Source organism: Hydra viridissima, unplaced genomic scaffold (genome assembly GCF_058129835.1).
Source record: "Hydra viridissima isolate aposymbiotic clone 2 unplaced genomic scaffold, HvirCarnegie_v1 scaffold_9, whole genome shotgun sequence".
NCBI classification, from domain to species: Eukaryota; Metazoa; Cnidaria; class Hydrozoa; order Anthoathecata; family Hydridae; genus Hydra; species Hydra viridissima.
In genome coordinates, this window is record NW_028324308.1 from 7,189,783 (window position 1) to 7,205,442 (window position 15,660).

At 28.9% G+C, this 15,660-nt stretch overlaps 1 protein-coding gene across 9 annotated transcripts; it reads left to right on the forward strand.

The window, feature by feature from the left end:
• Positions 1-4: 4 nt before the first annotated feature.
• LOC145185066 (MFS-type transporter SLC18B1-like) lies at positions 5-12,978 on the forward strand. 9 transcript variants are annotated; one of them, XM_090098345.1, is made up of 16 exons: positions 5-228; positions 3,453-3,548; positions 3,626-3,699; positions 3,825-3,972; positions 6,230-6,298; positions 6,412-6,502; positions 6,632-6,715; positions 6,814-6,893; positions 7,052-7,150; positions 7,277-7,374; positions 9,421-9,516; positions 9,624-9,698; positions 9,816-9,882; positions 9,975-10,001; positions 10,220-10,263; positions 10,837-12,978. In XM_090098345.1, exons 1-16 carry the CDS (start codon positions 100-102, stop codon positions 10,904-10,906), a joined length of 1,347 nt encoding a protein of 448 aa, XP_089954471.1. In that variant the 5' UTR covers positions 5-99; the 3' UTR covers positions 10,907-12,978. The 9 variants fall into 9 exon arrangements, 5 of the variants coding, with proteins under 5 accessions (XP_089954471.1, XP_089954474.1, XP_089954473.1 ...); XM_090098346.1 differs by lacking the exon at positions 5-228 and adding an exon at positions 1,116-2,840; XR_016455817.1 differs by lacking the exon at positions 7,277-7,374.
• The last annotated feature ends 2,682 nt before the right edge of the window (positions 12,979-15,660 follow it).

The following is a 15,660-nucleotide window of genomic DNA, read 5'->3' on the forward strand; positions in this document are numbered from 1 at the left end:
ATTCATATTTCTTTTAGAACTGTTTTAAGCGTCATCTCAAAATAAATACTCGATACACAAAAATATTTTCAGATAAATTTTTTATCTTTAAATGCTAATATGAATAAAAAAGATAACAAAGAACCTAAATTTAATAAAAATAAAGCAATAATCGCATCTTCGTTGGCTTTATTTTCCTTTATTTCTATGGTTTCCGATTCCCATATGGCGTCTTTTTTTCCGATTGAGGTGAATTAATTTTGCGATTTAATGATATTTTATTTATTGTAAATTGCTTATTGTTTTTCCGTTAATAGAGAATAATAACAACTAAAATAGAATAATAATCAATAAATAACAAGCTTCTACATCAGTCTTGAAATATCAGTCTTAAAATATAAGTCTTGAAATAAATCAAACATACAACAGCTCATCCTCATATATCTAATTTGGTTTCAATTCTTGAAAATGCTGCATGAATATTGTCTAATTCAATTAAATCCATTAGACTTTTTTAAAAAAGAATCTATTAAGTTTGTATATATATAAATTTGTCAAACAAAAAGTTTTTGGTGTTTTAAACGCATAAAATGTTCTTTTTTAATAAACTTCAGAAAATACAATTAACTTTTTAAAATTGATTTTAAAGCTTGTACTTTTATTAGCTATCATTTCTTAGTACTCGTTGTTTTTCATTATTAACGATGTTTATTACTGTACACACTTAATATACATCGTTACACAGTTACTGTTTAGTGGATTGGTACTTTTGTCTTTTTTTTATTCTCACCTTTTTAAATTCTATTCGCAGAGATCAAACCACCAATTGATTTTATATAGATTTTATATATATATATATATATATATATAATCGATGAAATTTTACTCAAAGATAATGAAAACAAGTTTTATTCTGTTTTTTTTTTTAAAAGGTCACGCACAACACTTTATTTCTAAAATGGTATATAAATAGTAGTTGCGAACGGTATAAGTAAGGCTTTCTGCATCCTTTTAGAACTTTCTTTAGATGTTTTTAGAAATCTCTGGAACTTTCTAGCACTTGTTGGAGTCTTCTAAAAAGTTTATGAATATTAGGAAGATTTATAGTATATAAGCTTATAATAATCATGTTTTTCAGAAATTATCTAAGTATAGTTTTCATTCATAATGTCATTAAAGAAAAGTTCTTCCACTACTGAAAGAAATAAGATGATTTGGACGAAGAATTTCGTAGAATTTCATGAGTCACATTTGAAAAGAAGAACAATTTCACTTGAAGAAAAATCATCGGAAAGTAACAGCACGATACCACTCAAAGTCAAAATTGTTGGTCGCTAACTGTTCCTGGGGGAATCCATCAAAGGTAGATACGAACGCATAAAGCAAATTGAGAAAGAAGTAACAAGCTTATGACAAAAGAAGTTTTCCAAATTTATCTATTCAAATTGTACACGCAAAACTGGATCAAGTTCTGAAAACCTATATTAAATGTGTAAAACAAGGAAAATATGGTTCACTAAATGAAGCTTTTGACATCACAAAAAAGATGGCGAATGGCTTTGTAGTGTGGGAAAAAGGTTGTATAATCTTCAAATAGAAAGCAAAAAACAGGTCGGGTATATAACTTGGAAGTCTGCGAGTTCAAAAACTCTCCATCCATAAAAAGAAGAAATATGTCCTACTGTAAGAACAGCAGCAGAAACAGCAGCAACGTCAACTTCCGAACCAGAAACTGAAATAGAATATCAAGAGTCTGAAGATTCTGAAAAACAGTTCGTAAGTACAAGCAAAAAGTACAACAAATCCAAAACTAAAACCAAATTAGTAACATCCTCAAAGTTGTCAACCAGAAAAGCAGCAGTTATTTGTCAAGAGTTATCTCAAGATGGGATTGACGTTTAGACACCTTCACAGTCTGGAATATTTAGATCCACTATAAAAGAAGCTGTTAAACTTAAAAAAGAAATGAAAAGAACATTATATTTTGAAAACTGGTAATTGCATTTTGATAGTAAACGTATTAATCACCAAGAATATCAAGTGTTTGTGTTAAAGAATGAACAAGTAGAAGTAAAGTTAAAAGGAGTATATCTACTAAACGGAAAAGCAGGTAATGTTGTTAAAGGCATAACGGACAAATACAATTTATGGTAGAACGTAAAAATGATTGCTGAAGACACTACGGATGTGAATACTGAAGGAACGGGATTGTCACTCAGTTCAAAAGACTTTTTTTAAAAAGAACCGAGAAGAACCACAATTCATTGGTTGTCAACACCATGCCCTTGACCGAGTTCTTTGCGTAGTAATGGATGAAGAACTTGGAGGAAACAACATATCACCAAACATCAAAAATCCTTTTATTCCGAAATTTGTAAAGAACTACGAACAGTTTAGGATGAATTTCAAAAATGGTAAAAAGTGATTACTGAAACAGCAGGATGGTGTAATGACATGAAATTTCTTTTTCATTTAATTCGAGTTTTCTGGTTTTTTGAAAAATCTGGAGTATTTCCTAAAGTTAAGTTTCAGAAAATACCAAACTTAAATAATGCAGGATGGAGTTCCCGAGCAATATAAGTTAATTTAGCATTCATACTTCTACCAGAGAGAAAGACTCCCTACTTGATATTTAAAAACTCATCTCTTATGCATGGTCAGACCATGGTCAACTGACCAAATGTACAATGCAGATGATAGTCAGAAGCTATGTAGCAGTTTGCAGTTTCACGATAAAGCGTTAAACTTTGCGAAAAAATTTTGGAGTGAGGAACCATCGAGACTAAAATACCCAGAACAAATCAGTGCGCAGAACAGGCAATCAGGTGTCTTCAAAAACTTTTCGACGTTTGTAAAAAGAAGTGAGAACCTTTAACTTTAATTTATTTTGTTAAACAAAGTATAAAAGCTGTATACTATGCTTTAATTGGACTAAATATTTAACATTCTTTTTCTTTTTATGCAGTAGCTTTTCGTTCTCATAGAATTGGCATTTAAGCTTATAATCTTACTCTTATTGCAATTTAGTGTGTTAAGCTGTAGCAATAAACAGTTAAATGCTTAAAAACTACATAAGTAATTTCCATTTAAAGTTAGCATTAAAATATCTCAATCATAGAACTGTTTAATTCTTTATCCTTACGCATATATTGTAAAATCGAATTTTTTGGTTTGTGCGTGAACTTTTTAAACAAGGAAATCAAACTAATTCTTTTCGATGAGTCTTGAACAAATATTCTTTGATCTATGACCCAGGAATATGAGGTCAGTTAGACCTTTGAAACGGTTGAATGGGTACCAATCCCATTGAATTTTTACTTTCCAGAACTTTAAATAAACAATCCTTGAGTTGGTGAACAGTAAAAGAGACACATAATTCTTATGATTTTTAAGATTGTAAACATTTCTATTTTTTTATTTTTGTTAATTTATTTTTTTGCTTTATTAAGACACTAGAAATCATTTATTTGTAGACAGAGAAAAAAAACATCAAAAACTCTTTGACGAGTTTAGTCTTCGCCGTACACCCGCTAGTTATAGTTCTTGCGAGTCCTCTCATTGGAATCTGGGTATGTTAAATCGGTAAAAAGTGAAGAAGAGATGCTTGCTTTCAAACTCAATTAATTACCATACTTTATTTTGCCAGATACCTACAAGTGGAGTGCGTTTTACCCTAATTGCTGGAACTTTTTTGGAAGGAGGAAGTGCAATTCTATTTGGGTAATTTTACAACAAATCAAGACTTGAAATCTTTCTTATATTTTGGAACTATTTTATTATAGTTTTAAAAGTTTTGATGTTTTTATCAATTGATTTATCTTTAACCTATTTATTTCTACATTCAGCTTTGTTGCTGAGATGCCAGAACAGACCACCTTTTTAGCATACAGCTTTGTTATACGGAGCGTCATTGCCTTTGGCAATGCTATGTCACAAACAGCAGCATTAGCAATCATCAGTGTCATGTTTAAAGAAAACTTGACATCAGTTTTTGTAAGTTTTATAGTTGTCCTGTATTGCGCCCCATACGTGGCCACGGACATGCATCCTTGTTTTAGACAATTTTGACATTTAAAAGAATTTTAGAATTTAAGAAATTAAAGAAAGTTTAACTTTGAATTGAGTGTAGCTTATTCGTGCAGTCAATCGTTTTTGACTACTGTTTCATAGCATGGTTTTATCAAATGGTGGTTTCCATAACTGGTGGCAAAAAAGTTCCAAGTGCAGTAATATAAAGAATCTTTTTAAAAATTGTGCTATCATAGTAGAAGTCTACAAAATGTCTTCAACTTTTACATTGACTCGCGCAACCACCTGGGTTCGATGTTGTAAAACAAGCACATATCTATTTACGCAAACGCTCTCGAACTTTACAAAAAAAAAAAAAAAAAAAAAATCAAAGTTGATGCTAAATTTGTTATACAACTTTGTTATAGTTTAAAAATTAAAGTTGTGCGCAATTAAGAATTTGTGATTTTGTTTCATAACCACGAAGAAGTTTCATAATTTTCTAAAATCACAAAGATATTTTTACATTATGATCATTTTTACATAGTATTTCGAGGGCGCAAGTTTTATCGTTCAAAAGTATACATATAGATGACCCAGAAAATTATTGCTGATTTGGTCTTGGTTTGGTCTTAAATAATAAAATATTGTTTTCAACTATTAGAAAGTATTCAGATTTTGTGCAATAATTGTTGAACTTGTACAGTCTTGAAAAAGGTTTGTTATATTTACCTTAAGCATAAAAATTTCAAATGAATGCTACTTGAGTACCTTCTTTTTAATTTGAAATGTGTAAACGAATATTATATTGTAATTCTTAATTATAATACCAAATTTTTTTTTTTCAAATTACCCATCCTTCAAAATAGGCAGATTCCAAATTTATGAGTATTGCACTATCTTTAGTGGAAATCTTAAATGGAGGATGTTTAAGTCAGCTATTTAATTCCTATTTTTATATGGATTCACCCGCCATTATCATTTTTCACCAATATTGGCATTTTTCAACTCTGTAATATGATAGATTCTCCGAAGGTAAAATCTTTGAAAGGAAAGCAATCGAATATTCTAGACAATAACCTGCTGAAACGCATGTTCATCTAGATGCAAAAGATGAAGAGGAGAAAATTTAAATGGCTTTTTAAAATAATATAGCGTTAAAAGAGAAACAAAATAATCTTATTTTTAATGCTGTTATTTTAACTAATAAATCTTTTTTCTTTTTAGTTCCGTTAAAAATGAAACGAAAATAAAAATTTAGTAAAATGCTTTTTAGAAATGATAGCACAGAACTTAGTTTTCGAATTTTGCGTAAAATTAAATCATCAACCTCACTATGTACAATTTAAACCAGTGTTTCCCAAAGTGGGATCCACAATTCGTAGGAAAATAACTTGGTTATTAAGAGAGAAGAAATTCATTTTAATTTTCTTCAGTGAATTATTCAATATTTGAATATAATATAAAGTTTTAAAAAGGCTTGTTTGGACCCCCACCTCTTGGTTTAAAAAGATTTTGTTGGGTTCTGTGTAAACAATGTTGGACTCTGTGTAAACAAAGAAATTGACACAAATAACATTTGAAACTTTCTTCTGTTATCCTTTAAGGATAAAATTTAATACTTTATAAAAATGTAGATACAAAAAAACAAGTAGATTTTCATCTCATTTCTAATTTAAAAGTTTTTTCTATAGTTGCAAACAACTTATCAAACTTGTTACAAAATAAATTAAAGTAGTAGTTAAACCTAGCGCCCTATATTGAACACAGTGACTTCTAGACTCCACCTGCATAGTTTTTGCAGTTTTGAAGGCCAAAGCTAATGACTTCATTTTTAATCTCTTCTTCATATGAGATTTTTAAAATTCTCAATAGTAATGAAAAAGTAGCTGAATGATAGAAATGAAAATTTATCTTTTTCAATTATTTCGAAGGCGAAACTTTTGAGAAATGCGCCTTTTCGGTCCACAATGACAATAAGTTAGTTTGAATTTTTAAACATTCTAATTGAGTTATTGTCAAGTATTGTTCAAAGTCTTAAAACCAAAAATTTGGGTCTTAAAACCAAAAATTCATTAGACGCGCTTAGAAAACAATTATTTTCATCTTGCTCTAAATTTCATTCTAGTATTTAATATGACGTTCTTTTGAATAATTTTATTGAAAGTCATATTGGAAAGCTAAATCAAATTTTCAAAAAAAAATTTCAAAATGGTTTTTTAATACAAAAGTTCACTTTCAGGGTGCTCTAGAACTATTTAGTGGTGTTGGTTACATGATAGGACCAGCAATTAGTGGTGGGTTATATCAGGTAAGATAAGTTGTATATATTTTTTGCTTTATTTGTTTCAAACTGATCACTAAAGTTTTATGATAGTACGTGGTATTACACAAGTATAAATATATATACATTTATGAATATAGCTTGGTGGATTCCGCTTGCCATTTTTTGTTATTGGAGGCTCAACTCTGACAGTTATGCTTTTGATGTGCTTAATTCTTCCTTCAAATATCTGTAAGGCAATCTATATTTTCATTAAAATTTTTTTTTTTTCTAAATTTATATCATTTTCGATTTCTCCATTTTTCATTTAACGCGGTAATAGCGTTTGAAAGGTTTAAATAATTTGTGAAATTGTTTTAGCACAGGGTGATAAAGATGATTTTTTGGAACAAAAAAATATCTCGATCTTTAGAGTTTTGCGTGTACCTGGCGTGTTGGTAATGGGTAAAAAAATTTTAGTTTAAAAGTAACTACTTAATTCTTTTTACACTTAATTTTTTTAACCAAACAATGTTTTAATGTTTGTTAAAAAATTTTAATAGCTTTTGTTACTATATTCACACAAATTGTCTTTTCGTTCATCGACCCTACGTTGGCTTATCATCTTGAAGATGTGACAAATGTAGGTTATTAAACTTAAAATCTTGCATAGAAAAAAACAGGTTGCATTAATAGCAAGGGCTGTTTTGTAATATAATCAACTGTAATATCTTTTTCCTTATCTGTAACAATTAAGTAAAGCAACATACCTTTCATTAGTTAGTAATTCTACTTTTACAGAATGGCTTATCAACCTCTCAAATTGGATTATGCTTTTTACTGTGGTCTGTTTTATACACTGTACTCACTCCTCTTATTGGTTTTTATGCTGATAAAAAAGTAAGTTGTTTTAAGTACATAAAACCTATTATGTATATTGACACACACAAAGATATACCAAAACAAGCATGTGTTTTAGTATTTTTTTTGAATATTCTTTTTTTAAAAGTTTTATTTTTTCCGTAGTTCAGAGGTCGTTATGGAATTATATTTGGAGATTTTCTTTTGGTTATTGGGTGCTTTATGGCTGGCCCAGCTGACTTTTTAAGTGGCATTTTTCCAAAGTATACCTTTTTAAAATTTAGTTACTCAATTTTGTTTATTGTAGTTACAATTGAAAAAAATCTGTTTTTCTTTTCACCTTATTTGAAAAAGTGTAACACTTACTGAAAATTTTTCTTTTAAAGTAAGTATATTAAAGTTACCAAACTTAAATGTAGAAACTTTAACGAGTGCTACTTTTGTAGTTACTTTTATTTCCAGAAAAAGGAAGTTTTACCTTTTTGCTCTGACTCCATTAACTTTATTTTCAAAACAATTTTAATCATTAGCTACATAAGAACGATAGATTTAAGGAAACACATCAGTTTCAAACACCCTGTAAAGTAAAAGTAGCTCAGGCAGTAAACATTATCAGTGTTAAAAACTGTTTTTTACTTAAACATCTAGTTTTTATTGCTCAAAGAAATAGACTTACTAGGATATATTCTGACAACAGCTGCTACTGAAATTAATGTAATTGTTGTTTTTATTTGTTGTTGTAATAGAGCTGTGTGGAAATAAATGTACAACACAAGAGTTAAAAGAGCAAGTTAAAGTAATAAATAGCACATACAAAAGTTTACACACACAAATAACATAGAAGACTTTAGTTGTGATGTTGGTTTTTTAGTGTTTTAATATTTTTCAATTTAATTTGTTTCATCTTCTGTGTGCACATTTCGACGGACAAAAGTGTATAGCTAGAGTGCTTCAAACGGAACTATTCTTTTAGAGAGGTCTTATTCCTTCAGATAGAAAACAGTGCCCTTTATCGAACTGTTTCATAGAAAGTTTTATTATTTACACGGTATGCAGTATCGCAAAAAATCTTTTTTCTTTCTAGTGCGCCATGTTAATCAAAGCCTAAATTTTTGTAAACTAAAGAACAGAGGACAATGAAACAGGGCTTATGCATTAACTTTAGCTCTTTCAATTCTATTTTGATCAATAATTCATCTTATCCTTTTTCTTATCTGGCTAGATATTACATTGAAAAACCCATAGCCACTGCATTACTAGTTTTGATTTACCAGGTAAATTACAACTAAGTGTAAATTTAGGTGCCATAAGTTTAAAAAAAAAAAAATAATAACAATGCTAGGCCATTATTATATCTTTTACAGCAATAATTAAATTAGATTTAGACAATGGTGTATGTCTTCTTTCAGTATATACAACCCCACTTTTCAGCATTTGGATATATACTCTTAGTATAGCAAACCGTGATTGCAAAATCTTTCCTAGCAGTTTTTTTTAATGATTTTTATAATTAAAAAGCATAGTGTTTTAAGTTAAATAAGTATCAGCTAGGTTTGTTGTTGTTTTTTTTTTTTTCTTTATTTAACCTTAGTTGTCCTATTTTTAAATACAGTTTAGATCATTGTAAGAAAACTGTAGCCAGATACGGTACAAAAAAACTGATGCCAGATACGGTTTTAGCACCAAAATATTTTAAAAGTTTTTTCCACGTATTTTTTTGCAGTTTAAAGTCTTCATAGTAGAATTTGTTAAAGTTGTTGCATTCTTTTATAGCTACCTGCGAATGCAATAATATTACAAGGTTTTTTTATATTCTAACAAGTAAAGTTTTTGCTAAAACAAAATTATATTTTTTTATAGGTGAGTTTTGCTTTGTTTTTAGGGGACATCTCATTACCTTTATATAAGAGTATAAGTTTAAATTTAATTATTTAAAAAATATAATTATAAAATAAAATTCCAAAATTCTTAATTCTGTATTTCTAAAGTGTGAGAAGGGAAAAAAATAGATAAAGAAAGAAAATGAATAACTATAAATTAAGGAGTTATGTATAGGTGATAGTCTTAAAGAAGTATTCCTGATTTAAAGAATATTTCAAATATAGACACTTTGTTTTTTGACATCTATTTTTTATATATTACTTTTAAAAAATAAATCTGGCTCCATTTAAATTATTTTAGCATACCTTCGATTTCCCTAAAAGTGTATTAAAAACGTAATCAAGCTCTAAGCTCAAGCTCTAAGGGTTGATTTTGACAAAAGCGTTAGCTAATCAGAATTCCAACATGACTTTTACTACTCTTTTTAGAAAATTATATATTGTATTGATTGGATTGTTACTCACTGGGGCAGGTAGTGCGCTCATTTATGTACCTAGCTTAGCAGACATGCGCTATTCAGTGATGTAAGTATGTTAAATATTTATGCTCCGTTAATTAAAAAACCCAGCTATTAAACTAGATGTGTTTATTTAACACTGCATTTGTATAATCATGAGTAATTAACTTTTAGTGGTGCAGGTATGTCTGATTCTCTAGTTTTAGCAAGTCTCATATCAGGAATATTTAACAGCTGTTTCAGTGTTGGGTGAGGAATAGATTGACTTCTAAGTTTTTTCATTTTAATATTTAAAATAAGATGTAAGTTATCTTTTTTAAAAAAATGTTTCAAAATTTAATGATAAATATTGTACTTCAACTTAAGGAATGTTGTAGGACCGGTCATCAGTAGCTTACTCACCGGACGTAATTCTTTTGCAAATGTATTAATGGTAGGTGTTGACTGTTTTATAAGTAAGGTAATTTTAGATACTAGATTTTAAAATTCTTATTCTTTTATTAAAAATTTTTTTTTCATCTTTAGACTGCCGCATTTATTCTGACATTCTTGGTGAGATATATTTACGTGTGAAGCAAGGGAGATTAACATGATTTTACCATAATGCCTTGCGCCATTCTGTAGCATTAAGTCCTAAATGTTAAGTTTTAAAACAAAGCTAAACGTTTAAGATTTAATGCCACAGAATGACGCGGGGCATTATGGCAATTAACAATACTAATGTTATTTTAGTTTAATTTGGTCTTAAAAAACAATCTAATCGACTTTAGGGTGTATTTTTGGCATTATTTACAGTATGGGAAAACTCGATACGGTATTAGTTTTGTATATTCTTGATTGAAAAAATTAAACATTATCAGTGTTAATAACTGATAATGTTAAATTTTTGTCTTTTAACGCTAATGTCTTTTAACGCTACGTAACGACATTTGGTTTTTCCATTTATAACGATTAATAATGACTAAAATACAAACTTCTATATCAGTATTAAGATTATATTCTGAAGTTTGTTAAAATACAACTTTATATACGTTTGCAAAAGCAAAGTATTTATAGTGCCAAATTTGAAATAAAACTCTTGGTAACTTTCGAAAAATAAATTTAAAAGATTTATTTGAAAATACTATTGCGCAATATTTTTGAGGCTTGACACAACATCATGGAAAGTCTACGAAATATAACAAGTTTTTGACGGAACTTTATTGGTTTGTATGTCTAAATTTAATCTAATTTGCTTTGTATGTGTAAATCTAATCTATTTCAAAATACTGATAAAAAAGAAGTTCACACTTAGTTCGTTATTTGTTAGTTATATAAAAACCAAATGACGAATCTTAAAAAAATTGCGCACGAATTGTTTTCTCATTACAAATTGTTTTTTATTTAGAAGTAAAATCAAAGACTCAATAGACCTATCTGAAGTAGATAATGGAACTGAAGTTGCAGATATGACATGAAAAACTCTATTTATGTAATTGTAAATACAGTTGACTCAGGGGGAAAAGTCCGAGAAAGGGGTTGAAAGTAAGGAAAATTAACTATCGCTAAAAACAATTTATTATCTAATTGACAAAAACCAAAAACAACCAGGCTACAATTTTTAGAAAAATCTGTAACATTGCGTTGTTTCAAACTATCTATCTTTTCCATCTTCATTAGATCTTAAAGTTTCAGTGCTCAAGGTAATATTTAATTTACGAATTTTGCTGTGTTTCAAAAGCAGCAAAATTTTTTAATAGTACATAAATGGGGATTGTAGTGTTTCAACGTCCATTCATTAACGTTACCCTCAACTTTCATCACTTTAAATTAAGGAGCAACGATTTCCACATTAGTACCTGGTGAACAGGTGGTTACTATATCGCAATCTAAACCAACAAAAGATTCTGCTGAGAGACTTTCTTAGACGACAAAAGATCTAGTTCGCAAACGTTCAAGCTCTTCTGTCTAAGATTTGAACAGATCATGATTATTAGCTTGTGCGATCTGTTTGTTTGATTCACAAGATTTTTTATATAATTGTTAACAAATTAACAAATTTTAACACAAATTCCAAGAAAAAGTAAACTTTTTGATTGCTTGAGAAATAGAATTTTTTGACAGGGGTTTGTTTTTGTCGACATCCTAAATACAGAGACGCAAAATTTTTCTACGAAAACGAGCTTTCAGACTTCATTTTACGCCTTGATCTGAAAACAGATGTGATATTAGGGTAAAACAGCCCAAACTCATCAGTATTGAAAATGTTTTCAAGTTTGTAATCATAAAGAAATGTTAGGAGTGTAGTTTTATTCCATAGGGTGTTCATACCATTCATCATGGAGGTACTTTCGTTAGAGCTGGTTTTAAAGCTTATTCTATTCCTAAAAATAAGAACAGAATTTTAACCTGAATCAGTATTGCGCAGTACATCATTTAATCAAAAACATATTATTACGTTTCTTTCCGGCAGCAGTTTTCATTGAATATGCTTACATTAAGTTAATGGTTTATGTATATTTGTTTAAATTTAAATCTAATAAGATTTAACAAATGGAATTAGCCTTTTTTCCTATTACGCAACCAACAATCCGATGCTATAAACTCCTGATGCTTTTAGGAAATTTGGCGTTTTTTTCTTTTAGTATGATGCCATTAATTGTTACTTTTTTTTTTGCGACGAATCACTTGAATATGGCCTTTTGTACGTTTTGAAAATTACCAGAACGACGTTTCTTCCGTTTTTTTTCCAGCGAGATCAATAGTTGTTTTTATCTTAAACCAGGCTGATATTCTATTTTTTGAGAAATCATACTTTTTAGTTATCTTTTTGTTAGACTCTTTCCCCAGATCTTTTAATACTTTGTATTTTTCTGTTATAATTTTGTTTGTATAAAATTGTCTACGTTTAACAAAAGCATGTTTTCGTGTTTGATAGAAAGAATCAATCTTTTAAATTCCGTGTAAAATGTTGACGTCATTTTTAAATTATACTAATTTTGTTTTAATTTTTTATATTAAGTAAGTTCTTTATTTCTCCAAAACGATATTTAGCTAAGAGATATGTTTACAAATTCGGTTCATTTCAAGAATTGTTCGGTGAAAACCTAAAGTATTTTATTGGAAACTTTTCTTACAATGTCATTGTGCGTTTATCTGTTTGGATTAATCTGGAATTTCTCAAGTAGTGTAAGCATATTCAGTGAAAACTGCTGCCGGAAAGAAATGTAATAACGTTTTTGATTAAATGATGTACTGCGTAACATATTGATCAAAATTCTATCACGTAATACAAAGAGTTTTAAGAGGTGCCTTAGTTTCAGTAGCGTAGCTAAAAGTTTCGGGCTCATAGGCAAGATCCCCTGTGGGGCCCCCTTAAGGTAAATTTAGTTTATAAAAAAAGTAAGTTCAGTAAATATATTATAAATTCAGTAGTTTATTATTATTACAGAAAAGAACACAGTATGAAAAACACTTACAAAGTACATAATGTTAACAAACTTTTTTTATAATTTTTACTTTTTTTAAAAAATATATTGAGCTAGAGTAATTTTTGCAATTCTTTTTCTTTTTCCTTCCTAATTTTACGCTTTTCAGCGCCACCTTTAACTTTAGATGTAGATTCCGCCATGATAAAAAAGGGTCTTACATTTATAAATTCCAAAAACTGGTGAAATCAATATATGTTAAAGTTTTATTTTATTTTTTTTGAATTACTTTTTTACCCCTAAAAAAAAAAAAAATTTTATAAATGTCAGAAACACGTATTATTGAGGCAATCCAATAAATTAATTGAGTTCAAACAATGTTCTTGACGTTAACACATAGGTATATGTTGACATAATGATCCATTTTAAAGACCTCTAAATATTATATATATTAAACCCGTTTTTTAAAACGGGCTAGCACACTAGTAATATATTAAAAATGAAATAATCCAATAGTGCTTGCTTACCTTCGGTAATAAGAAAAAAATATATATGTATATTAAAATACATATGACTAAATAAACAACGTAGAAGTTCACAAATATAAAAAACGATGACTTGATTAAACACAAATCTATACTCTTTAAAGATTCTCATTGAACTACAATAGTTTATAAATATTTTAGCACAAAATATTACAAACATTACTTAGATAACAAAAATTCAAATTTAAAAAAAAACTTGCCAGCTCTATTGCAAATTTCAACATCTCAACTTCGATTTATGAATTTTGAGTAATGTCAACGTTTGGGCCCTTTTTCAACAGGCCCTTACGCTGTGCCTACTCTTGCTATAGGGTAGCTACGCGCCTGCTTAGTTTATTACTTGGTTTATTGGGCAACTTTCATGAAGCACATTATGACGTTATACATACCTCAATAAGAATAAAGTTTTTAGTCTTTTAACGTTTTAAAAGAAACGTTTGAATAGAAATGTTTAGTCTTTTAACGTTTGAATGAATTTTAAAGAGAGCTCATCAAATATAAAAATGTAAATCAGACTGTGTATTTAACATAGATGATACTAATATTATAGTGTTGTACAGGCACTTGTTGTTTCTCAAAATAATTGGCTGTTGAACCATGCAGAAAAGACTGTAGCAACTCATGAGTTAGCTAGTATAGTGGCGACTGTATACAGCGCTTCAATCAACCCAAATAGTATTACTGTAGATTTCAAAAAATCTGGTATTTTTTCCAATAAAGCCTTTTAAAGATGTTGACGTTTAATGTTCATAGTTAAAAAACCCTCAACTAAATTCTCCACAACAGTAACTACTGTTAGAGTTTAACAATACATGCAGTCCATAACGGAAAGTATGCAGAAAAGGCTCCTGGAACTACTTTTAGAACTACATAATTATATAAATTATGCAAATTCGAATAATTCAAGTATTCATAAATGTTTCATATTTGAATTTGCACGAACGAGAAAAGAGATGTTATAATACTAAAATGACTAGCATAAATAAACAAATAAACACAAATTTTTAAGGTGGTATATCATAAGAACGAAAATAATGCTCTTTAATATTTCCTTATCTAATTTTGCGAAAAGGAAAACGAAAGAAATAGATTCAAACATATTGCTCATTGAATAATGAAAAGTGCAGGACAGTCGAAACACAAAATGGATAAACTTACAACTGTATGAAAGATAAAACAACACACAATTGAAGAAAGAACCATCATTGCAATGAGAGATTTTCTCTTTGTGATGTTGACATGGATCAAGAAAGATGTTTTTACAATACAAAATTTTATATTTCCATGAAAAAAGACAAAAGACCAGTCGGCCGTCATAAATGTCTTGATATTTATGACGGCCAACTGGCCTTTATATTTTTATTTATTTTAATTTCGATTTAGAAAGTGAAATTTTTCTTCAGTTGATCTTCCTATATTTTACATATACAATACGTGTTCAGTTAGAAAAAACAATGTGAACTATTCGTTATATCGTATTTGTAAAGGTTCGGCCTTCTAATTGCTTTAAAGAAATAAATTACAAATAAAATATTCATGGTTATATCTTTTTATCTCTTCGATTTACTTTTATGTCAGAAATTTTTGCAGTTCGCAGTTTCGCGGATTTTGCGGTTAGTTCGATCCGCGAAAATTTCTTTTCACAAAAATTTCTGACATCAAAGTTTTAAAAAGTATTAATAATAAGGCTGGTTAATTGCTGGCTTTAAGTTTTGAAATGCAAAAGCAAATTAAACTTAAACGAGTGTTAAGAATGATTTACTTTCTCTATTTTTTAAAAAAAAACATTTTTTTATAACTGCAACTTGAGTTTATTATTTAAAAAAAAGATTTTGGTGAATAAATTTATTAGAAAAACATTTTGACCTTTTTTTTACATTTCTAAACAGCGTTCTAAACCTCTCCCACAGGTAGATAATTTAGGACAGGGAGAAGATTTTTTTTAAGAAAAAAACAAAACACAGAGTCTAGTTGTATCTGTTCGGCTGTGCACTTAAATTATTAACGAAAATAACTTTTTGCTCAATAACAATCATTTTTTCTCAAGCAATGCAAAAGTTGTAGCAGCTTTTTAAGAGCTGCTGTAACTTTTTTGTTAATGTTTGCTTTATTGGGGAAAGGTGCCTATGATGGCTTAGCGCCTATGATGGCATACTGGTCATATTTCCAAAAATATTGGTTTTGGTGTATAATTGATTAGACCAACATGTGTATATAAGTAATTCATTACTTCTGGTGAAAATTCGTCTTTCTGTCATA